Source organism: Perna viridis, chromosome 3 (assembly GCF_037379345.1).
Source record: "Perna viridis isolate PV_CMFRI_1.1 ecotype Kerala chromosome 3, ASM3737934v1, whole genome shotgun sequence".
NCBI lineage: Eukaryota > Metazoa > Mollusca > Bivalvia > Mytilida > Mytilidae > Perna > Perna viridis.
In genome coordinates, this window is record NC_142447.1 from 24360824 (window position 1) to 24387184 (window position 26361).

General features: G+C 33.8%; 1 protein-coding gene across 2 annotated transcripts in view; it reads right to left on the reverse strand.

Annotated features, from left to right (window-relative positions):
* LOC148621544 (uncharacterized) overlaps nucleotides 1-13643 on the reverse strand; it is a 97085-nt gene extending 83442 nt beyond the window's left edge. For both annotated transcript variants that reach the window (XM_088576042.1, XM_088576043.1), the window contains exons 1-6: nucleotides 13438-13643; nucleotides 8965-9064; nucleotides 8252-8388; nucleotides 2180-2294; nucleotides 1565-1792; nucleotides 661-885 (exon numbers count right to left, since the gene is read on the reverse strand). In XM_088576042.1, coding sequence (XP_088432168.1) covers nucleotides 661-885; nucleotides 1565-1792; nucleotides 2180-2294; nucleotides 8252-8388; nucleotides 8965-9064; nucleotides 13438-13591 — 959 coding nt within the window. In that variant the 5' untranslated portion in view covers nucleotides 13592-13643. The remainder of the gene's footprint in view (nucleotides 1-660; nucleotides 886-1564; nucleotides 1793-2179; nucleotides 2295-8251; nucleotides 8389-8964; nucleotides 9065-13437) is intronic.
* Nucleotides 13644-26361: the final 12718 nt, after the last annotated feature.

The following is a 26361-nucleotide window of genomic DNA, read 5'->3' on the forward strand; positions in this document are numbered from 1 at the left end:
TCAAAGGACTCAAAAGTGCTAAGAATTATTTGTATTAATTTGACTGTATACGCAAACGCATGATCATTTCATATTCAACAATTTAGCTCTATAAGGCTTGACAAAAAACCCTGTATGATAAAAGTGCAAGTCTTTTACTGATATTATATGAAAGTTGATTGTCTATGAAGATCAACAAATTTTTACTCAGTAGGTTTTCTTCAGTGTTACAAATTTACATTTGAAATTATTTCTCCACTCAAGATGTTAAAAATTTTAATTTTAGCATGGAGAGTATAGAAATAATTTAAATCGAGAAAAGACTGAAGGAGAATCTGTTTCTCCCACGAAATCTGTAGATTACTCAGGAAATGTAAATGGCGGGAAAACTCTTGCAGAAATTTAAGCACCTGCTGGTGGTTAAAAAGTCTTACTGATACATATATAATAGGAAATGTGATTGTCTTTGAAGATCAACACATTTTTACTAGGTAGATTCTGCTGAGTGTTACAAATTTACAACATAAAAAGGATCTATTACTAAGCTATATTTGTATTAAGAAGAAGGTCACACTGAACTGCTTCCTCTTTAAAGGTTTGTATTTTTGTGAAATTGTTTTCCATAAAACACCTTCTGTGTTGACCATACTGAAAAGATCAATAAATAATATATACACGTACGGACAAACAGTTTCTTTTGTGGCAAATGGGCTATTGGTTACGGCATAGAATGATGCTATCTGTCCAACATATGGGTCAGTCATAGGCATCATGTCTGAAATATTGGCACATGTTTCCATGACAACAGTGTTCAGATGGATCATGAAATTTCCCATCTTTTCATACACATTAATAGGGCAGTCCATGGTATTGTCTGCAATGCATCCCATCATTTCCTTCAGGGACCTACAACAGAACCTCAAGATAATGCAAACTTTATCTAAACTGTGAAGGAATCATACTTTTTTCAATGGGTATAAAATCACACGTTTTGCCAAAATTTAATTCATTGGTAATTTTTGGTTGATATAAAGGCCATAAAAAATAATATGTCTGTTTATGATTACATTCTAAACAAAAATAGGGTTGGTTGGTTGGCATATTTCTTTTATTTCTTATGCACAGGTTTAACCTTTACTTTATTTAAATCATCAGTCCTGGAGTAAAATTTTGTGGTCCACTCCATGTTTATCATAAGTATATTATTATATATATATATATATTTCTTATGGCCTAATTTTAATTCATAGTATGGCCTTACAACAAAAAAAGGTCTTTGACCTTACTCTACATTAGTTCTGTTCTTAAAAAAATCACAGGATGTTAGCAATGTTGGAAGTTACAGAAATCTTGGATATTCATACCTAATTCAACAACAGTTTTTAACTCACATTAAACCTATGTTAATCTAGCTCCTTTGGTGCTTATTAAAAAAAAAGGAAGAGGTTCATCTAGTTATAAAATTGAGTCTGCAGAATCTTAATTCAAAGCATTTCTGTTGTACATGTTTCATATAGGAAAAAGAGTCCATTTTCAGTTGAAACTTTAGTTCAATGTCATACATTGTATACACAATATGTCTTACCCACAAAGAACATGAGACTTTTGAACTGAAGCAACTGGTGATGCAAGAATATATTTTGCCCCACTGGAACATTCTTGAGCAACTGGAATGTTACATCTTGGCTTTTGGCAAGCCTCTTTATCCATCTGTGACAAAACTGCTGTTGTCATGGATACCATATTCTTAATCTGACTACTTTCGCACTGCTGTGTGGATATGGTGAGACATCTGTGTGTCTGTTTAGCTTGCCTGAAATTTATATCAAAACAGCTAATACTAATACATCTTTGCTATGGTCAGCAAAAGTAAGGGTTATGGTTTACATCTAAATACATTTTCATTGGCATACATGTAGTTTCTTCCCTATTTTACACTGATACATCTTTTAATACCCCAACTATGAAACAAAGTTTGGGAATAAATAGCAATCAGCATGATAGACCTTCATTAAAATGTACTGCCAAATAGGTCGGTACAAGTTCTAGAAATAGTTTTTTATACATATAACTTAATTATCAAAGTTTTTTCCATCTTTCATTCCATCACATTTGGAAAATTTCATGGAAACTTTATAGTAGAATTCAAATGTTGATCTGTTTTTAATGTTACTGTAAATAACAAAATAAATGTTCTCACCGACAAGTGATAGCCATTGAAGTATCAGCAGCAACATATGCAAATCCTGTAATGCACTGTGCAACAGTATCCATATGACAATTTTTATCGTCATCTTCCTCAGATACTTGAAATCCTGAAACATAAAAATAGGAAAATAAGAAAAACATTGTTGCGATTATCTCAAATATCTTCACATTCTAAATTTTCAAAAACGGATAACTCCTGAACAGAAAATCTGAAATATAGCCTGACTGAGGTACATTTTATGCAATCAATTTTCACCAAGCAGAGTACAATTTTTACTAAATAGCAAAAAAAATGCAATTTTACATGTATTTCTGAACCAGATATCTTTTTACACGGTAGCTTGAAATGTTACCAAAATTAAAACATGCATATAAATCATAGACCTATAACTATGAGATGTGCAACTGTTGCCTTAACTTACCAACTGATTTTTACTGCCGAAATCATGTGATACTTTCTTTGTACTTGCATTGTGTACATGTACATTATCGCCAATTTTAGCTACATGATAACAAACAAAATTCTTTGAAACTATGGACTTATGTTTAAATTACAAACCAATTTAATTTTAAAATAATGATAAATAGTGTATTTATGGACCAAGGCTCCAGAAATTTTGACAGCCCATGCCGGACATTTTATCAAACTTCAGCAGATGTTTGTGTCAGTCTTTTACATGCTCAGATCGAAAATAAACTTCTTATGTAGTTATTTTAAGATAAAATTGGAAACTGTGTCATTTCATCACATACTCTGTCTTTTACAAAATATTAAAGTGAGTGGACGAGATCGATCTCGACCACAGGTGGACATTCTAACATGTGAACAAAACATAGTATCTCTCAGACTTTTTCATCACATAGGCAAACAGCAGAAAACTTCCGAGTGATGAAAAAAAATGCTGATTTTTAATGAAAGAAATTCGCTAACACATTTTGTATATTTATTTAAATGGTCTGTTGACTTCTGTGTTAAAAAGATTCAATAGATGAATTAATTATTACAAACTACAGCTGATTCATAGTTTCAGTTTCATGTGCTTTTGTGACCTCTGAAAGATCAGCGGGAAAATGGTGGACTTTTTTTATAATTATCAACTGATAAATGTATGAAAATTCTCAGAGTTACTTCAAATGATTCATATACACAATGGGGCAGCACGTGTACTGTTAATTCAATTATGCAATCAACTAATCAGTTACAGGTAAATCAGTCACAGGTGGCTGCACCGGCTAAAATTGACACACACCTGTCAATTAATTTCCAATAACAAATTAGAAGACTGGTAGACAGGATGTTTATACATTAATAAAACCATGCAGACTGTAATTTATAAGGGTTGACAATTTTTTTATGTCTGATATTGGAAAGTGGTCGTTGGTCATTTGCAGAATTTGTCGGTCAATGACCGGCATTTTTTACCGTTTCTGGATCTATGTTATGGACAGTTTTTGTTAATTGCACTTCACTGAAAATTCAAAAAGGCAAAAACATTGATTTCCAAGTACAGGCTGACCGGAGAGGTGCAGCACATCCATTAATTAACTCACTCAGAAATGGTTTTACAGGGTCAACCAAATTAGGCGGAAATTGCCAAAATTAAAAGTAAACATATGGTAAATAAAAAAAAAAACTGAAACGGTAAAATCCGAATTGGAAAAGGCGTAACTCTGCTTTAAAGGGGAAAAAAATCATGTCTGGTATCACTATCATAAAATTTTTACACCTTTCAAGGAAGCATTCTTATATTTGTTTTAAAATGTTGTAGACACTGACAAGCTTGAAAATAGAAAATCATGGGTTTTAAGTCCACATTTAACCACATATTTCTCATAAATGGACAAAGAAATGGTGTCATTTTTACAATCGTGAAAATAATATTTAATCTGAAGAATTCTTTTGTTTAAACTTGCAGTCAGAAGGAAAGAAAACTGGATTTGAAGTGCTGTATATGAACAGAAATGATATTTTTATTCCCTGGCCTGTACATGATCCTTACAAAAAGTGTAAATGTTGGGATATTATGATTGATATTTTGTGATGAATTAACACAGCACAATGTCTTGGAACTTGTGTTCAATAAAACTTTTTCAACTAGGAAAGGAACTGCATCATCATGATCATTTATGTTTTAAATGGCAGTAACAAAGGTAAGAAACTGAGTTTTAATTATGTCAATATCACCAGTGGTCTTGGAATGCAGGAGTGTATATAAGTCCCTGTATTAAGTATTTCCTTTTTATTACAAATCTTGTTAACAGTAATCATGTCCTGTCCCAAGCCCAATGAAAAAAAAAGTTGTCTTGTTTATCACTTTAATTACAGATTTATGATATAAACCTTTATATTAACATCATATAATATGTTAAATCAAGAAAGTAGCTTTAATAAATCAACAAGAGATCTAGAATTTAAGTGATTGAACAAAACCAGTATACACAGTCAAAATAATTATGCTGTCTTAGGAGGCTAATTTACATGTACATATTACTTGGTCACAAGATCTGATTAAAAAAATGCCTCAGCAAACGTCATGATTATCTGGACTAGCATACTGGTCAAAGAATAGTTCTCGCAAGCAATTCTCACCAACTGATTTTTCATCCTTTCCAGTGAAACATTTAATTGAAACAAGTTCAGGTCCAAAACTTTAAGAAAAAAATGTCTACTGGTCCTTGGTTGAAAGTTGTTTTTCATTAAAATATTGAAAATATTGTCAGTAGGGAATTTGAGGGTTTCGAAGCGTACATGCTCCCCAGGTATTTTGAAAATTTAGAAACCTTCTCCTGCATTCCGAGAGCACTTTCTGGCAAATTCAACACTTTGTCACCATTGCCAAAAATGTACTTTTCTATGGAGGTGTTTTGTGATTTTTAATATTTAGACAGTAAGGCCAAGGAAAACTGATTGTTGGTTTCCCATAACATGTCAAGCCAGGCCCGTTGCCATCGGTTTTCGACATTTTTTTCTAGGGAATTTGTATCGCTGCCCACCAGTAGACACCACATGTTTCATTTACGGCATGATGCAAAACCTATTCGAGTTATCTCACTGCTATGAAATTGTCGTAAAATAAAAACAAATGAACTACGGTAAATTGCTTTATATTTTGTATTTACGCTCGAGATAATTCGGTTTTTTCTTAAAAAACAAATCTGCCTTTTTAACAAAGCATCGCAAAAACTAATCTGGATAATAAGTTATTTCTATGTGAAAAATATGGATCTCACCCACCCCCTCAGATTTACACATATTTCAAAAACAGCCTGGGACCTTTGAAAAAAAAACAGAAACCTGTTAAAAAATGGAAAACTTTTACCCATGCTGGTCAAGGAGTAGTTCTCGCCAACCGATTTTCCATCCTCTCCTGTGAAACAAATTAATGCCCAAACTTTAAGAAAAAACATCTAACAGATTGCTAATATTTTGCTACCAAAAATAAACTATCATAAAACGGTTTACATTGAGGAATAAAATTTTGGTAAGCAGATTGGTGAAAACTGCTTCTGTCTTGAAAACGATGATATCTACTCTCTCTGACCAGTAACAGATTGCTGTCAGCTGATTTTAAACACACCCCCCCCCCCCCCGAAGCTCCGCGGAGATAGCGTTTTAGAGCATCGTTTATGCCTCTCCTGGATGTATTTTTTTAAAAAAATGGCAAAATTAAGTGCAGGCAAAAGCTTTTTTGCCTAACGGCGGCTACGCGCCTGTCCCCCACATTGACAGAAACGCCTGTGATCTACTCTCTACAAGTTCAATAACCTCAAGTTGCTATTTCGGCAGTTTACGGGGGTATAGAATCTAAATTCAATAATACGCGAGTTTCAAAGTACAAATCTATGTCACAATAATTTCGTTTGATACCTGTATCACAAGGACGAAACAAACAAATGAAAAGGTGCTGCTGCTGAACAGGGAAAGTAATAAACTTCCCGCCGATTTTTTTCAAATTAAATTTAGCTAAACGGGGGGTCAAATTCGAGACTACCTTTGGATAAATTTGTATAGTTCGCCAATATACCTGCTTTCTGAATTTTCTGTTCTCAAATATATTGGTACAGAGAAAAACAATCATGTTAAGTTATTTATATTTACTTTTTAGATAAATAAAATCCTGGTCCCAAGTGCTGGTGTCTGGTAAACAGTTCTCCGTTTTATCATTGTAATAAATTTTTTACCAATGCTGAATACTTTAACAATTGCGCTCAAAATTCTAGAAATAAAACCTCCAGATAACAAATTTTACAATCGAATCATAGTACTAAAATTCCCGATGTTGAGAACATTGACCTTAAATGTAGTTCAACATGACAAGTTCAGAAAGGTGTTAATATTTGATAGAAACCAGATTTAAAAAAAAATGATTCATTTGACCAGGGACTTAATGTCACACTCCCTGATTTGACAATAGAAGTGTTTTTATAGGCGCTCATCATTTGGAAATAATTTTACTAACGGTCTACTTCAAATCACCCCACTTTTTTTCAACCTTCAAATTCTAAAGAAATTGATATTTAAATAAATCGGGAATGGGCTTTGTGTATGTGAAATAAAAAACCTGACAAAAATCCACATTCTGACCTCTTGAGCGACGCATGCCCGAACTGTGCAATCTTGAAGACTTTTTCGTTAATTATCATTTGAAAAAGTGGGATATACATACGTTTGCATAAAAATAAGCCTCTATGAATTATCACTCATATGCGCCAGTGTCATGCTTGCGCCAAGTAATTAAAGATCAACCGAATCGACAGATAAGAGATTTAATAAAAAATGCATATGAACTGCAGCATCGTGAATTGAAATAATTTGATCAAAAACTAAATTGTGAAATGCAGACAGTGTAATAAAGAAAAGAATATATGAGTACAGGTTCACAGAGAGCAGCTCTCCGTAGATGTCGAAAATTAAACTTATCAACTGTTTTAAAGTTTTGGTACGAAAAGTAGTACATTTTGTTTATATGTTATAGAATTTTTTTAATTTAGTAATTCAACAGTCATTCATTTCAACTGACTTAGAGTTAACAAATAATGGACTATAATCATATTCTTAGAACATACGTTACACAAGAGCACGCATAAGAACACGTGATTGATTTTCTAGCTCATTACAATGATCCTTCTTCAATGGATTAAATTTGCGATGTTGACATTTGACAACACCATTCTCAGTCTATGGTTTGTAAATATTTGGTTAGCCAGATCACGCCTGTTCTATTTTTATTTTTGTTTCTCATATGACAAGGTTTACTCTTACTCATTAAATAAAGAACTCCATAGTGATCGAAAAAGTATGCATTCATGTACTTCAGCCCACGAACACATTAAATCGGCTGTTAAATAAGAACAAATACCAATTTATCATTATATAATGATTTCAAATGTTCACATTTTTTTCGAAGGAGTGGCCACAAACACACTAGACAATTGCAAAAAGTTTTTCCTTAAAATTTATTCTTACACTGTGCAGGCAATATGCTAGAAATTATGTCCCTACTTCTGATATGTTGCATAAGAAAAATACATGTAGTTTTTCGATTTCTATCGTAGATCAATGAAACTTATAATCGTAATTTTTATATAAGTGAATATACAAGTAGGTACAAATACGGTGATACTGTAATGAAATCGCAGTTCCAAGATTCGAGCGGTAATCAAAAGAACGTATTCCAAGGATAAAGATTAGACAGGAAAAACAGACACACACAGCAAAGAGCATGTACATGGGCATAACTATTCCAAGTTACACACAGCTTAGCAAGCTCCACCCAGCGGCAGATGCTCGTTTCCTCTCCTACTAACCGCTGCAGACAGGCCTTTCGAAATTCTCGAGCTATTCAAATCATATGTCGTTTGAAAATCGCTTTTTCCGGACTTTGCAAGATTCTTGCATTTTCTGAGAGAGCAGACTGCAGCGTCCATATTGAATTTCGAACGTCAGACGCTGTTCGGAGCTTGATAGCCCATGCTTTTATTAGAATTTAATGACACTTTCTCTGACGCTTAAATTACATATTAAAAATGAATATGACAGAGGACAAATATAGGAAGAGTATACCTTTTGAACACACAACGGACTTGATTCCTTTGAGTATGTTAACAAATGGATGTAGTACGGTTAGACCAGGCCACATCCTTTCTTTGGGACAAGCAGAGAGACTGTAGTCTATACAGGCTGCCGCTCTGTCTGCCATCCTGCAGCAAAGAATAAATAATCTGCTTTTATCATTTCATAAACACAAAAATTTACTATAATTTATATTTTGATATATAGTTTGGGTGATAAAAAATATTTGCGAAATTTGTCTGTTTGTTTTGTCATTGCTGCTCTAGTTTTTAATTAACACTGTGTCTTACATTTTACATCAATCGTTGGAGCATCTGAGTATAGACGTTTATACCCGGTCATCAGGACTTACCGTGTAAATTTTTTATTCAGTTTTAATTATGAAAATTTTATTCAAAGTAGAACGAAATAAGAGCAAGAAAACTCGTGATTACACAATCTAAAATAAAGTAAAAGGTTCAAACAAAGCGTAAAATCACTTTTTGTAAACGGCATAAAGAAAGAGAACGAATCGTAAGATTGAAACGAAAGAAATTAAAAAAAAAAACGAAACAAAATATCAGTTTCAAATGAGATAGTTCAAGCCATCAAAGAATAAGCATTTATATACATGTAGATAGCAATATTAGAATAGAGTGCCTCGTTTTCGTTTTAGTTCCATGATGACGGTTAGTACAAATTATAAATTTGAATTCCAAACTTACATGCAGTGATCCTTTTGGCGTCTCATCATCACAGCTTCCATTGTAGAGTTGGCCATTTGCATGAAACACATTCTGGCATTGAATATATTGCATTGTGGATCTGGAATAGAAAGTTGTTAAAATATTAAGTGTCAGTCTCTGTAAGAGTCAGGCAGCAGGCTAAACATTGTATGAAATAACATACCATTTTGGCAATATAATCTGACTATTTCTACCATCAGAATCGCAGAATAATTAAGGATTGTTTTTTTTTTTAATTTTCGACCAGGTTATGCGAAATAACCAATTTTGGGATAGTTTACGCTTTGTGAACCTCGAAGCGGTTTATAAACAAGTATAACAAAGTTGGTTATGCAAGCATTACTTGGTCAAAAATTTGAACATTTCCTGCAATTTAATTTCTGATTGATTTAAGTCAAAATTAAGATTTATCCTTTCAATTAGTTTGGAATTATTTTAATTTTGCGGACTGCGGACCGATCGACGTTAATTAAAATTTATGGGAAATAATATATCTTGCCCGGATGAGAAATAAACAAACAAAATGAATTATAACAAGATATCCCATATCATTTAATGCACTGCAAATGAGTACTTCAGGGGCAGATAACATTGTCGGAAGCATTCTGATGAAAAATGTCCTAACACCTCCATTATTGATTTCCTTGAGTGGATGGGTCTCCGGAATTCTTGTACAGTTTACATGTTTTGCGGGTAAAACAGAGATAATACAATTATCATTAAGATACAGAATGAACCGTCTAAACCTTACTGATATATCTTTTGATTTTTTATAGTGGTCTAGGATGACATTTTTTAAGATATAGGTCTCGAGAAAAAATAAAACCATGATTTAATTATGTCCTTATATCTTTGATAATTTTATATTTTTTAAATCGGCGCTTAGCTTCGAAGAAATAAAAGGCAAGAGCTTATTTTTTTCTCAAAATAAAAAAAATGGCAGAATAGTACAAAAAATTACCCTAGTCCCCACAAAAAAAAAATGAAATCCTTCCTCTAGGAGAAGGACCAAATGAAGTCTGAAAAGACCCACCAATCTAACAGAAATGACTTTGGGGTTATACTGTTTCACATATTAAGGCAGGGTTAACCAATCGCTGTTTTATATATATATGCGACAAATTATCATCACATCTTGTCCGAAACACACGTAGTCTCAACTCTCAAAGTTCACATGTAGTTCATTTTCGGTAATAAAGGCAATACAATGTGTCGTCGACTTATGGACTATAATATAACAGCACTTTTTGCTTCATTTCAGCTAGACTACTCGCATTGAGAAAGCTATATTAAAGGTAGTTAAACCATGAACATAAAGTGAACTTTAGTTAAATGTTTCAGGTATCAATACAAATACTATAATTATGTGTGATACATTAACGTTGATCGATGAAAGAGGTCAGTACAGAGGAAACTGTTGTCACATTGAAATGAAATGGACCGTAATTTTCTGTAAATTACTAACGATGTATGGTTACTGGTTGGGTAACATGTGTACTCCTTTTTTGATAATTTATTTTAACTGCATGTGTTTGCCATGCAGTAACAGTCGAGTTCAAAACTTTTAAGTTGTAAGGCTTTTACAACATAGTCCATTGTTTTGCAAGTATTTGTTTAACTGTCCTTCTTTGTAATCTGGTTATGCGACGCTAGTCGTATTTTACCTACATGTATTAGTTTATCACTGCATTAGCGGACAAAAGAGAGGACATGGTAACCAAGCAAAACTTCTAATACAGTAAAATATTTCGAACTCAAAGTTTATTTTAAAATAGCAATCCAAACATATACAGAATATTCAGGTTAGGGGATCGAAAATTTAGTTAAAACCGGAAATGTAAGAAGTGTAATTTTCGAACGAGCAATGAAAATGTCTGTGTTTGAATATATGTTGTGTAACTAAATCAAAACTACACAAGTTTGTTGCTCGTGATCTTCAATTTTGTCTTCGTCCGTAAATCAAGATCTGTTTAGACTGATTTACCCTTAAGCTTGTGAGTGCTAATAAAGATTTCTTAACACTATTCTGCCTTCGCTTTTGGCGATTAATAAGCAATTTAGGTTCACACATAACAAGGTCTTATGTACATACAGGGTTAATATTTACACTTCGGATTTTTCTCCTTATGACAAACACAAAGAAAAATTACACTTGAAGACTGCGACCAAAAACCGAATAAAAGATTTGGTGTTAAACAAACAAAATGAACTGAATATACACAAGTTCACGAGGGTTCAAAATTAAAGTCCGGCCATGGCTATATTATTTGCAAACACAGACTATTTGTAGGGTATTTTGTTGATCGGTAACATGCTCTATCAGTATCATTTTACTACAAAGTGTACATATATTGTAAATTGGACTCATTCCGTAAATAGTCAAATTTGGTGAATGCTTAAGTTTATATTATAAAGCATTTTCATAGCCCAATTTGGGATGGTGCGGTAACCCAGCCCCGTATGAATTGAATTTTTACATGTTAGAACTCATTGGAATTCGATGAAATTTATAGGAAAGTTGAGCATCATTTGTAGGTGTACATGAAGGGATATAACTATTGTCGGAGAACCCTATAGAGAGATAATCCAATTTAAAGGTTTTACATGTTCAATTCTTGTGAGCGCAACTCTTCCTAAAACACTCGTGGGAGTTTGGTTTAATTTTATAGATATGTTCTGCATCATGTGTAAATGTGCGTGAAGGAATATACATTGTAACTAGGGTCAGACGACTTCAAAGGGAGATGATCTTACTTAAGGGTTTACATGTTAAAACCTCGTAAGTGCGATTTAACCCACTCAATAGATTTCGACGCAATTTGAGGGCTTGATAACAGTGTATCTAGTTTAATTTATACTTTAATGATTGTGTATATTTCTACAAGAAATAATAAAAAGATAACAAATTTAATGAATAGTTATGTGTATTCGCTATTTCGCACCGTTTTTTTTTCATAGCAAGTGAATATATATTCTTCAACTCACATTGCGTCGAAATGTAAAATTCAAAAAAATGCATTCGTAAAATTAGGGTGTTTTTTTTATCGAGGTCATTAATTTTTTTCCTGACAGATCGGAGAAATGGGGCAATGACTTCAGGGTATTCCGTTTTGGTATATGATAAGGAAAAATGATCAACAGCCCGTTCAAGTTCGTACCAAGGGTCCGTGTCGTCGTCGATTTAAAACCAATATTAGAGTATAGTATATATATATGGCAGTTACACATATTAACCTACCCAAAGGGGACATATGCGATCACTTCATTCGTTCTTACAAGGATAAATACATTTATCTAATGCATGCATTGTTCATCAGGATATTTGATCTGCAGTATTAGTGTCATGGAGCAGTTAAAAAGATGTAAAATCGTGATGATCATTTTACCTTAGTTAGTTAAAATAAGCAGGGTAAGGGGAGAAGAAGATTAACATTGCTGATTAAGCTAATTGTTTATCATTATTACATATAAACGCCGTCCGTGATATAATTACAGTAAAAATGTATGAATTTTTGTGTTTGTTGTGTCATTAGGAAGGCATGTATGCAAAAACATTATTATAGTATTATTGCGTATGGTTTTCCATATTGGCTTAGCTATTAGTCAGAAGCTAGCCATATTGAACTGACGCTTAGCCGAAATCATATATGGCCAGCCGAGGACCAGTAACTCAGTTTTGATCATATTTAGGTTAATATTCGAACGTCGATCAACAAATGTACTTAAATTGAACTTAGCCCAAAACACTAAATAGGAAGGTATTCATGGGAGACCCATATAGTGTGTGCAAGGGACATGCAAAATTTTGTTATTAATACATTTTTTTTATGCATTAGATATCAAAAACTCATGTTTTTGTAAATTGAAAGCACTGGAAACTTTTTAAAAAGGAAATAACTCTCTGATCTGTTCATAATTTAATTGAATTGTTAACTTTGAACATATTTCGATACAGAAAAAAATACCTCTTCTTTCTTACATCATAATTAGTTTAGCAATGCATTTGAACAAATAAAAAAAATATGAGATAGAATTTACTCAGTGCCACCCGTATCAAAGGATCTGCCCGTTTTCTACAACAACAACAGTCTCTAAATAAAGTTTCTTAAAAATAAATACAATCTAATTCAGATGGAATATATCCACTTTTTCTAAATACTGATATTTTTTCAACATACTATAATTGCAAATAAATATATATAAAACAAAATAACATGGTACAAGTCATTATTACATAAATTTAAATCACTATAAAATTAATTGTCATTTTCGCAGAATTTTATTAATTGTTTAGGCAAATTTTAACAACGTCTCCTTTTTTTTATTATTTATCAATCAAAAATGGATTGTCCGTCCAAGTCTGATGAGTCATGAAGCTATTATTTCAGAAGATATAGATATTTGTGAAATACATGTATATTGAAACAACATAAGTGGTCAGTTCATACTTACAACTTGTGTTGTTTTCTTGTATAATTTGACTAATCCTGGAGATAAAGGCGTCTTTGGAAATTAATTCTTTCTGTTCAGAACACGAAAAACAATTAACACATAAAAACAACAGCACAAGTCCAAAACTCTGGGGATGGGGCAGAGTAATCCCCATTTTAGTGAGTGCCTTATATTAATTGATCTGTTGGCACTAGTGCTGTGATCGAATAACAGACCGGTTATGCAGTGTAACAGTGGTTTACTTCTGAATTTAAATGCCGTCACATGCCAGTTAAGTTTCATTTTCTATATTTATAAAATTAGAAAAGATTTACATTGATTATTGGATCCGGTCTATTACCCGTGGGTCAGAAAGTAGCACTTTAAAGGAAGTCACTAAATTATCAGACTGTGACCAATGAAATTCAATCATTTGGTCAGGTTAACTGTTTCTATAGGTCAAGTCACCCGCCGCTTAATTGAAGATGAACGATATTTTGTTGGATGAAATATCTTTTTTCTCCATAGGTGTCGAGAAATTACTCGAAAGAGAGACAATGTCAAAACAACTGAAAGAAAATAACAAAAAAATAACTGTACCAATACACGATAAAAAAAAATTAATTGAAACCATAGATACATGTATATAACCAAAAAGGTGTTATGAAAATCAATGACAGTCAGGAGAGATAAGGAAAATGGGATTTGTATACATACATGTACAATTAATAGGTATGATTAATAAAGGACACAAAACAAAAGGTATAAGTAACCTAAAAAACTAATTGAACAGCGGTTTGACCATTACGTATTCGTGTTACATAATTGTTAGTATATAAAGAGGGATGTAAAGGTAACTAGATATATGATCCGATCTTCATAACTGAGTCAGTTTGGGTTCGGTCTCCAGTAGAGAGTTTTCTGACGGTTTATTCCTCGAATGCGGACAGATTGTGATCTGCCCACAATTTACTCTTAAAATGGAAGTATTTTCACGACGTGGGAAGACTAATATAGCACTGCCACAATAGACATGCCTGTATAAACCATGCAGCTGCCATAAACAAATTATAATTCCGGTAGAGCTGGGGCGTACTGAGACGCCAAGAGTCAAAATGTAGACTTTCGACCTTTTCAAAATTAAAAAAAAAGATTTATTTAGAATTTTAATATTATTTGAAACTGATTAATTTTAACAGCCGTACACAATTCTCACCATACTTTGAAATTTTTTTTGAGAGAGTATGCTATCAATGAAGTACCGCTACAAGAGTATCCTGCAACACTCTAGGTGGTAACACCCGTTTCTCTATTACAATTCTAAATCAATAAGAAATTGAGAATACATTTGATAAATCATATCATTGATGTAAACCCAAACTTTGACCTGCTTGACCCATCAATCTATCACATATGATTACAAATCCAGATGTGGATGTATTATCCATCATTTGCAATCTTTTTATAAACCTGTAATAACTATTTGCAGATGAACTACACTTCTCGGATTCATAGAGGACAGTCCCGGCGTACGTCCCCTAGCACTGTTGTAAAAGAAAATGATATGCTCTCTTTTAAAGAAATGTGGATAATCCGCCCGCATCCTCCCAAGTCAGGCCTTTGAGTAAACTTTCGCATCCTTTTAAGCATTACTTTGGAAAACGGAAACACAGGTTTAGGCGGTTTTAGGTTGAAATTTCATTTCTCGCTTATTTTACCACAAAAGATATCTTAAGATATCTACATTGCACCCACTGTAGAAGAATATTTCAAAAAATTAACCTAGACAAAATTTTTGCGAAATCTTAACTGTGCGCTCCCTAATCTAAAATCCTGGATCCGCCCTAGATTACCCATTAAAACGAATTAAGGCCGCCAAAAATAGAGCAAACTGTGAAATACTTTTCTCTCATTTAATACTCGGCGAACTTTAAGTTAAACACACAAAAGAGTATATTAAAAGCCGAATCGTGACATACGGACAATATCAAAAATGTTCCTTGAGTCAACTCATAGTGAATAGTTTTTAAAAATATAAATGTCTTTGTATACTGGTTAGGCAGTGTACCGCGTGTAGAGTGTTTTTAGTATCAGTCTGTATAAAATCCGGTCAGGAGGTGGTTCATGCATGTCAAATACCCATGGAATTAAAAATCAAATCTTATTCAGAAACAGTTACAGACTACATAAACAACCATAATCTTTCTTATTGTTGTTGCACTTTCCGAGATAAAATTGAAATAGAGTGTGTATGAATTTGGCACTTTGTAAGAGTTATCATTATTGATTTGGTTTACATTAGTGGGATGTGGATGCGAGATGTTCTATATAATGCAGATTAGAATACAGAAATAACTATCGTTACATTAAAAGATATAATATATAGACTGAAAAAGCACCATTTGGTGGGTTTTTCTACACCATAAATCACTTCTACCATATGCTGTGTCTGAAATCTATATGGACTGGTATTTAAAGGTTTGCTTAACTTGCCTTGCTTGCTGTAGGTTCGTTGTCTAGTATAGCATAAGTTTAAAGTTCAATTAAAAGAACGTTTTTAGTAACATCGTTTGTCAGTCAGAAATAAAGATTTTTTACCGATTAGAGTATATTTTATGTCATATATGAACATGCATGTGGTGCCATCTTAGATAGGCATAGATTGTTTTATGTTTTACAAAATATCGAACAAAGATAGCAAAGCATCAAAAGACGAAGATACATTAAAATAGAAGTACATTAAATGAACGTGAAAACAGGAAACAAAGACGTTTTAAAAAACGTACAAAATTAGCGAACAGAATGGAATGCAATTACATACACCTATAAATACCGAAGATAAAGAAAACAGGGCAGCACATGCACAAATACACATGCAAAATTGTAAAAAAAAAAATAATAAAAAATAATAGCAATATGAACTCCAAAAAAAAGAACCTAACTCCAACAAAAGAAGTGAAATCAGCTCTTCATAATTAAGGGTAAGCATGTCCTGCTACGCCAGCAGCACGGCGTACATTGCAAACGAGTAAAATCCGGTAAGCAAGAGTCTGGTGATCGTCAAGGCTGAGTGACCAAGAGGTCCAAGGGATACAAAACCCCTTGCGAGCCATTTATAGACATGTCTGTACTATATGAGTCAGCATAAAATCTTTTTGAAATATGTCCGTGGGATACGGATGCCCCCACAATCCCTTAAACCAAAGGAACATTGTATTTTCAAAGCACAAACACGCCATATGTGAAGTACGCATCCAATTTCAAGTCGTTGCATGAATGTTGTAGAAATTTCGCGATAAATATTGATTGATTGATTGATTGATTGATTATCTTTACTTCCACCAGTATTGATGAGTTTACATTTTAACATTTATACAAACATTACATAATACACAATTTACTAAACATACACATCAAAATGTAAATACAGACGAAGAAAAAAAATACATATCGATACAAAATAAGGGCATCAGTGCCCAAAATTAAGTCTGTAACATTTTAAAATATCTTTAAACTTTATATGCATGTCATAGATATGATCTCTTAAGCAGTACATCAGAGTTTTCCCTCCTAATTTCTGCATCCATTGTTTCTACAAATTCAGTCATGTCAACAAGTAAAGTTATCTATATATCATCATCTTCCTGCATGAAGAAGCGGACCGATTCTTGCATTGGTAGCACGTCAACAATTGAGTAGAACATTTTGTTTCTTGCTTCTATCATATCATTACAGTTCAATAGTAAGTGTTTCACGATATCAATATCAAAACAGTTGCACAGAGTACATTGGCAATCGTTGATTGCCATAAAAGATTGCCATATACTCGAGTTTTACAAAAAGTAATAGTTTTTCTTTCAATTGTGGGTTTATTGATGCGAGACGAAGGAGTCTGTGTTCAGTTAGTTTGTTATGAATTTTAAAGTATCTGTCAAGTTCTGGTCGGTGTTCTACAGATTTCCACTTTGTTTCTTAGAGAATTTCTAATGACTAGTGCGTAATTTTAGACCACAGTCTTTTTTTCAGGGATATAAGTATCTTCAATGTAACATTCGAGAAACGATAACATATCGTATTTCATTAAGTTTCTTATTAAGTCATATGTTACGGAATCCTGATTTATGTCAACACTAAGTATTTGACCCAAACGAAAGATAAATATTTGTTTATTTGTTGTGTCGTGCTTTGTTCTACATTAACCTTCCAAAGAACAGTAATTTGAATTTATCAATAAGTCCTTTCACTGACCACAACCCAATATTACTGATGCATGCATCTGTTGGGGACCGTTTGTCGAGCCCTAATACAAATCTTGCAAAGTATCGCGGAGTCTGCTCTAACATTTCTTTTTCTGTAGCCGTTAATTTACCCCAAGTTTCACATGCATAAGTGGCTGTCGGTAAGATAATACGCTTCTAAATATTTGTAATAGTTGACATACAGTTACGGTTAAGACCAATTTAATATAAGGAATGCAAGCTCTTTTTTAATTTTTTACACGCGTTTTCAGTTCCTTCTGTAGTTTTTCTAGATGAGTCAAGTAGAGTCCCTGCATATACAACCTTTGATGTCGTATGTATAGTGTCATTTCCAAGCTTGAATAAGACTTCAGAATCGTTACACTTTCGTGATTTCGAGGATCTAAATATTAAACAATGGTTTTTAGAAGCATTGTATTTAAGTCTCCGAGTTCGAACGTATTTATACACTACATTCAATAGTGTCTGTAATCCGTGTTTAGATGTGCTTAGCAGTGTTTTATCTGCCAACAAAATCGACAGTTATATGTAGATTGCCTGACATGAGACTACAGTTTGTATGGATAAGTTGATAAATCAGATCATTGATAAAAAGCGAAAACAGCCAAGCTGACATCACTCGTCCCTCTACGACGCCGTGCTGAATGGGAAATATTCTACTGCTTCTAGAGTTATATTGAATATGTGCAGTGGCACTTTTGTAGGAAACGTAAGTAATTTTCCATATTTTTCCGGTGATCCCAATATTCCAAAGTGTATGTGAAAGTCCATCTTGCAAAATGCGATCAAACGTTTTTTCGAAAAATGTGGAATAAACCGTAGAACTTCCCTCGATATAATAGTTTATCGAATCTTTAATGTGTAGATAGCAGGAATTAATCCATGCCCTTTCACAAAGCCAAACTGCAGACTATGAGGTACAGTGTGATCGATTTGTTGAAGAAAAAAATCAATGCGATTAAGTAACAGCTTCTCGAATAACTTTCCTACTGCAGATGTCAATGTCACTGCTTGATAACTATTAGGAGCAGTTTTATCTTTGTTATTGCCTTTATACAATGGGATAATTATTCCATGACGGAACGATATTGGTAAGTATTCCATTTTTAGAATCAAACTGTACAATATGCACAAATATTTCAAAGTCTGTTTGCCGCCATAAATCAAATGTTCATTCGTAATATAGTCATGCTGGGGTGATTTGCCACATTTCAACGTTTGTATCTGGTTTCGTATTTCTACGATAGTAATTGGTTGCTCGAGTTCTTGAACAGGGGCTTTATCTGCTTTGTCTAAATATGTTTTAGCCGGATTGTATATTACATTAGAAATCTTTATTAAAGCAGTCTTCATGGTTTTCAGAGTACAAGTCTACAAAGTATTCACCCCAAAGTTCACATACGCTATCATCCGACCCTGCAACAGTTTCATTGTATTTTAATTTAGTTGTAGAGGGGCCCTTTTTACGCATTCGACGTACTTTACGGTAAAATTCTCCAATATCTAACTCAGCCGCACATTTTATATCCTCGTATTTCTGCTCTTGCCACTCTTTTTCGGCTGCTCGTTTACACTTACGGAACTCGCGTTTCTTTTCTTTGTAATCAGAAAAAAACTTTTGTTGGAATTAACCCGCGGTCTACCGTTGTTGATCCAATTTCGCCTGGATTCCCGTTGTTTGAAATGAAAGTAATTTAGGTTGTGGTCTTTCCAGTAAGGTTTCAGATAAGGTCGAAATTTTCCACTTGGAATCGACGCATTTGCGGCCATGTGCAACGCATTAGTGAACAAGTTTGTATTTAAAACGTTCAACTTCATTACTTGACATATTGTCCTTCTGTAAGTCTGTGTGCGCTTACACACTGTACAACCCATCTTGGTGAAGGTACGTACCGAATTCAAAATCGTTTCCATGAAAATTTGCTGGGATTTTTAAGACGGGGCCTTAAAAAAGGTAATAAAACAGTTTCAGTAGCAGGAAGTTGATGTAGGACCGAGTCGAAAATCGTAAATATGGCACAGGTACACATATCATTCAAAACAATCCGATTTTTATTTAGTAATTGCTGTCGCTGAAATTAGCGTAACGAAATCCACGGAAAGCATTTCCGCAAACATGCAGTTGACACATAGATGTCAACAATCGAGTCAAATAGGATCTGGAACCAACAACCAATCCAAGTGAAGCTATGTGTATCAACACCTTATTTTAAACATTTTCAGGAGTCATAGTAATTGCTGAGATTTTCTACAACTATAACCGACAAGTGTTTAACATAAAAATATTCTACTTCTGAAGTATGGAAATGTACCTAGGGTATTATCAACTACTCAAAGTAAGAACTGCAGCGGAATATGGAATGGGTCTATCTATTGAATGTCCTGCAGGATGCAGGAAAACTGAGGAATCCTATCAATTGGTCGTGGGTGGAAATGCCTGTAATATAATATATGTTAACGAAGTTTATTCCTTGAAAGTCAGGTCCATAGTTGAGCTTAATATTAGCTTAACACCTATTAATGCAAGCGAGTGACGGATCCAGGAGAGGGTGCATGGTGCTTGCACCTCTCCTTTTTTATTGGAAAATTTGTCATTTTCGTGCGCAAAATCGACAAATAAAGGACAATAAAATGTCCTAGCACCCCCTTTTTCAGAGGAACTCCGGGTGCCACACTTCCTTTTCAAAGTGTCTGGATCCACCCCTGCAAGCTTACATCTTTCTTAGCTTGAACTGCGTGTGCTCATTATCTTTGTTAACATAAATGTGCATGCTTTGTTGCTTTTCAGATTTTGGTGTACCTGCTTTGCCGCCGTGTTATAAAACTTGATTAATTATTTATTTATTATGTTGTTTTTATTTGTCAGCAACCTAGCAACCTAGGGACAAAGCGTTGGTCGTGTTTACAACAGAGAAAAGTTTTCATCATCAACCAGTTTAAGATTTTTATTTGCAAATACCTTGCAAAAACAAATTCAATTTTTTTTAGCTGCTCTCAACAACTATGCCTCCCCCGTCAAATTTCAAAGGCGTATATCAAAAAAAAATAATCATAATGTGAACAACTTCATTTTGGGTTTCATGAACATCAGTGCGGTATTTCCCGAGGAGTTGCACTTAGAAGTATTGAAACGCAGACAAGAGCTTTCTTTTCGTGAAAATATTTTACTTAAATCATCGTCAATAAATATTAAATTTTGGAATATTCTCAGCTAGTCAATAAGGTCTCTTTTGTAGAAAACGCATGAAGGAATGAGGTTGAACTATAATATTATTGCTATTTTATTTAAAATCTCTATGATCATGCTACACGATAATTTTCAACCTCACGCCAGTCCAATGAGAATGAAAATTATCGTATATCTGCACAACATACGTGACGTCACGTAGCACTCCGCCGAAAAATAGTCTCGAAAGGAAACTTTGGAGCGCATATAAAACTTACATATTTAGGTAAAAAAAAATGAAAAGAAAAGAAAATTAATACCTTACACTTCAGCAAAACAGCGATAAACAGATTATACTCGGCGTCACATAAATAACATACTGTTAAAATTTGAATAAAAATATTTCCTACGACTTTATTGACACCAACCGTCGTTTAAATTGTCTTAAATGACTTGCTCATTCGTTTAGCCAAACAGCTTCTCAAAAACAAGTCGCTTATTAGCTTAAATCATGCGTAACAAATCCTTACGGGAAAATCCCATACTAATATCCGCCATGTTGGTTTTTACGGGACGATTTGTTTACAAACGAAGTGCGTAAGTTCCCGTCGAACTCCGGTGACAATCGTCTGCTTGATCAACTTCTCGGTATTGTACGTTGTTCGCGTAAAATAAATCCGAGATATCCGAAATAACGCCGAATTGCATTCTGGGTTCTTCGGTTTTTGGACAAACCATTTAAACGTAAACAACATCTCCTAGCAACCCGATCACTGTAAACATGGCCGACTTTTTACAATGTAAATATTGCCACCTAGAATTAAAATCTGACCGGAATTTAACGATTCAATGTTTAGGGAGAAGCCGTTTGGCTAAACGAATGAGCAAGTCATTTAAGACAATTTAAACGACGGTAGGTGTCAATAAAGTCGTAGAAAATATTTTTATTCAAATTTTAACAGTATGTTATTTATGTGACGCCGACTATAGTTGATAATTTTTTTTTCAGCTCACCCGGGAGTTTCTCGTGCTTATCTCGTCTCGCGGCGAAACCGCTCGACGAGATAAGCATGAGTAACTCCCGTGAGTTGAAAAAAAAAATTAAATAATCTAAGATATGCAATTTATGTACTAAAATATGCTGATAGTCCGCTCCATTAAGTGGACTAAACCCATAACATTCCATGTCTGATTAGTAATGTATTTAAGTCCAATAAGAATACAAAACGAAACAAAAAAATCACTTCAAATTTTTGAACTATGGAAAACCCGAATATGTTAAATATCTAAGATAAAAACATGGTACATTAATAATAATAACTCCACCTACGTTATTCATTATTTTGTAATAGCTATTTATAATAGAAATCGTGATTTTTAAATTCTTTGAGCCAGTATCTTTTCTTACACATCGTGTATATGGTATAATGGTTTTCGAAACGTGATACTCTAACAATACATTTGTTTTGTTTTCTTTTGAAATATTTTTTTCGTCTGCTCTATGAACTTATATTTGTTTATTCAAACTTGCAAATGGAAAAATTATTTAGAATTACACGCAAGGTGAATAATTGAAGTAAGTATATTTTAACCATCTTCAGTCGACGTACCTAAGATGGTTAGGCTGGGAAAACGCTTCCTCGCCAACAATCATTGGATATATAAACCCTTAACACCAACCATACGAAACCGAAAGGGTTGATCATCGTCATAAAATAATTTCATTACTAGTTGTGTCTATTCGCAAAATGATCAGTTAATGAACAAAGTTTCACCGGACATATTGTTATCAGCTGTCTCTTGTAAAATTGTGTATACTCTGGTTAGCCTTCAGATTGTCAGGGGTGACAATAAGAACGTTTTGCTGCAGCATTATACTTATTAAACCTTCACAAATCGTACTATGACTCACACGAAATGCTTTAGGATTCTGAGTCAAGTTGAAATTTCTAAAATTCATAGTACAAGATTTTATATTCTATCAAGTCTCAAAACTCACACAAGGCTTCCATAAAACTAGAATTAGGAAGGAATTTTTATATATTTTTTTTTTCAGGAAGCCAAAGATCGTAGAATTGAAAGACTCCAGATATTGACTTTTAATCAAGGAAACTAATTAAACTAGACTTTGCCCCTAACGGTACTAGTTTAATTAGTTTCCTTGATTAAAAGTCAATATCTGGAGTCTTTCAATTCTACTAGATTTTGCCCCTAACGGTACGCCCGTGCAGGTCCGGGTGTTAAAAGAATAGGCCTGCAGCAGCGCTAAGCTTGTCGTAAAAGGCGACTTAATAGTGCACAGAAACCTAGCCGGGGGTAGGCGCTCTGCCCACTGAGCAACTGGGATGTGTGCCCCAGGTGGTGGAATGGGGTACCCCTGGCATGTTACATGCTGAGGTTGTCAGGCTATAATACGGAAAACCTGACCGTAAACCATAGTGGTGCACCTTGTTGGGAAAGATGTCAAGTTCTTTGCATGTTAAAGAACCCTGCTGTGGTATTCGATAGGAGTAGGAACCTTTGCGCTCCGCCACAGGAGGCTAAATTGCCCGACCTTACCCAATCCCCCCTTTTTCTAGTGGCAATAAAAATTATCGACCCTATTATCCTTGTGTCCTGTCCTTTTTTTCATTTCATCGTCATTTCATGTTCAGTTTATCATCTATTTCATGTTCATCGTCTAAATATAGCTGAAATATTGCTTCTCGGACGTTAAACACCAACAAACAAACAAACAGCCCCTAACGTTACCAATACCCCGTAGTCTATTGAACCCTGTACATGTACACTTAGGGACCAATGTGGACATACGATTCATATTGGATACAATTTGTATGGTGGATAGTGCAGACTACGCACTTTTGACACATAATTTGCTGCCATTTCTAAAACACCCAACTCCAAATAGCAACCAGTGCTATTTTTATTGGCAACACAATAACAGAATGTGACTAATTCTTGACAATATACACATCTCCATATGGTGACCTAACGCTCCATTGAGTTCCATTACAATCCTGCAAGGTGTAAAAAGCAGTTGTGGACAATGTATTAGACCAAGTTTTGCTGAAAAATGCGTTAGTTCCAAATATCATCATTTTTACAATTTTTGTCCAAACATAAATTCCTGACAATATGCACATCCAAATATGGCAATTGAATACCCAATTAAGTTTCATGACAATCACGCAAGTCGTTGAGGAGGAGTTCGGACAACGCGTTAGAATATGTTTTACTGAGAAACGCTTATGTCCAACGGCCGTCACTTTTTTGTTGAGATTTAACGTTTGTCACAGGATAAGAGTTTGACCAGAATGAAAAAGATTAAATATCGTGTATACTTGCAATAGGACTTTTAAAAGATTGCAAGGACAGACAAATATATTTGGAAGTATAAAAAATGAAAACAAATAATTCATTACGTGTTCGGTCGAAGTGTTTTAGTCAGTTTAGTCCGAAAATGAATGGGAAATTAAACCACATTTTAGTATGAAAAATAAAGCCCCATAACTCAATAATGTATAACCCAAACCCAATGAAAAGAAAAAAGAGAGCTCGCATTATTAGAAATAAACAATTCAATAAAATTCATGAACTAAGAATAATGAATAAGTGAACAATAGCCACGTTCAGAAGGTAGAAAGAAACTAAAAACAAATAAAATATAACTATAAACGTAAAAATATCAAAGAATATGAGCCAAAATTTTCGACCTTACTGCCTTCGCCAGGGGCAAAAGATTTGAGGAGAAAACTATCGATCCCTACCACAGAGACAAGAAAACTATCGATCCCTACCACAGAGACAAGGTGCCCTTCAAAATTGATCTTGAGATCACGGTGAAATATGCGTCAAATTCAAGGTGAAAATATGAAACGAAATGCAATTGAAAACCGGTTTATGGTCATTAAATAATTCGGGTTTTGACATTCATTCCAAAGGGATGGGCAGTCCCAAGAAAGCTGCAGATACACTGTTCTAAGAACTTTCGTTTGTTTTTCGCCGGAGCATGTTTCCAAAAGGACAGTTCTAAAAGCAGTAATTGGAAGCCAATCTTTGAATACTGACGACACGTATTCGTCTCTAAGAACTATGAATCAGGATATTCTGGATTGCAACATTGTGAGAATGATATATCATTTTGCGTGCGCTGTTATGGCATGCTTGTAATATATCTGGGGAACAGGTTTTGCGCGCGCTGTAGTAAGGCTTGGTTCCAGAAGTAATAAATCTCCAATACTCTTGTTTATCTAACGGGTCAAGTCTGACATGTAAGATGATTAAATGTATGACCGTGACAATCAAGACCAAAGGTACACGGTCACTTGTGTTTTACACCCTCTTTTCCATGGACTCAAACTCTTTTAACTTGGGAAAATGACGTGGTCACTGTAAGGACGCTATGGCTGACTCGATGGCGATACTATACGAAGACGTGGTTTCCATCTAAACGTTTATTTTCACACTGAAAACGAATACGAATATTTTATTAAATAAATCATCGGACACATAAATGTATAACATGAGACATAATATAATACTACGGTCATTAAAATTCAGTTACATGAATAAACAAAAGAATAAAATTCATTAACTAGGCTAAGTATATAAAAATACAGATATCAAAATTACAATTTGCATACCTTTTTCATAAAGTGAGAAATATTAGTTAAAAGTTCAGTATGACAAAGGGAGAGCAAACCTTTTATTTTATATTGAGATGGAAATCGTTAATAGTAAATAGGAATATATTTTTCCCCCAAAAGTTTAACATAAGTATCTTGACATAAAAATAAATGGTGAAATTCATCCCCAATACCATAATTATAAACATAATTTACAAAATCTATTCTCCCTTATTACATTAGCCCATCGTCCAGTTTCAATGGGTCTAGTTTAATATTATTTGTTCTTAGTTTACACAGCCAAATCCTCGCAGAATAATTTAATTTTAACAAGTATGGCTCAAGTTTAAATTCTGTGGGTTTTTTTTAAATTCCGTTAAAGTCACCTGTACTATCTTCTCGATGTCAGAGTACCAAGATTGAATAAATTGATCTGGCAAAGTTTTCTTCGGTTTAATCTTTATAAATTCCGAACGTAAGTTGAGTTCATCTGTGTTTAATAAATAATTCAATCCAGTTGAATTACAACGGTCTTCAATGTGGTTTAACCACCTGAAGGAAAAATCCTTTTCACTATTTTTTTCAGATTCAACAAAATTCTAAATACTTTACTAGATAACTTATTAAGTGATTTTATGTTAAGCCAAAATCCGATCATTCTGTCATTGATATGAACACTTAGAGGAAAACGGCCCAATACGCCATAAACCATGTAATTAGGTGCGCTACCTCTAATTTTCAAAATTTGTTTACAATCAAATAAACCCTTTCAATATCAGATACATTTTCAAAACCCCATACTTCACAAGAATACGTCAGTATCGGTAGAAAAAAGAATATCAAATAATTTCAACTGTAAATCAATTAAAAGTGGAAGATTTCGTATTTTCTTAAA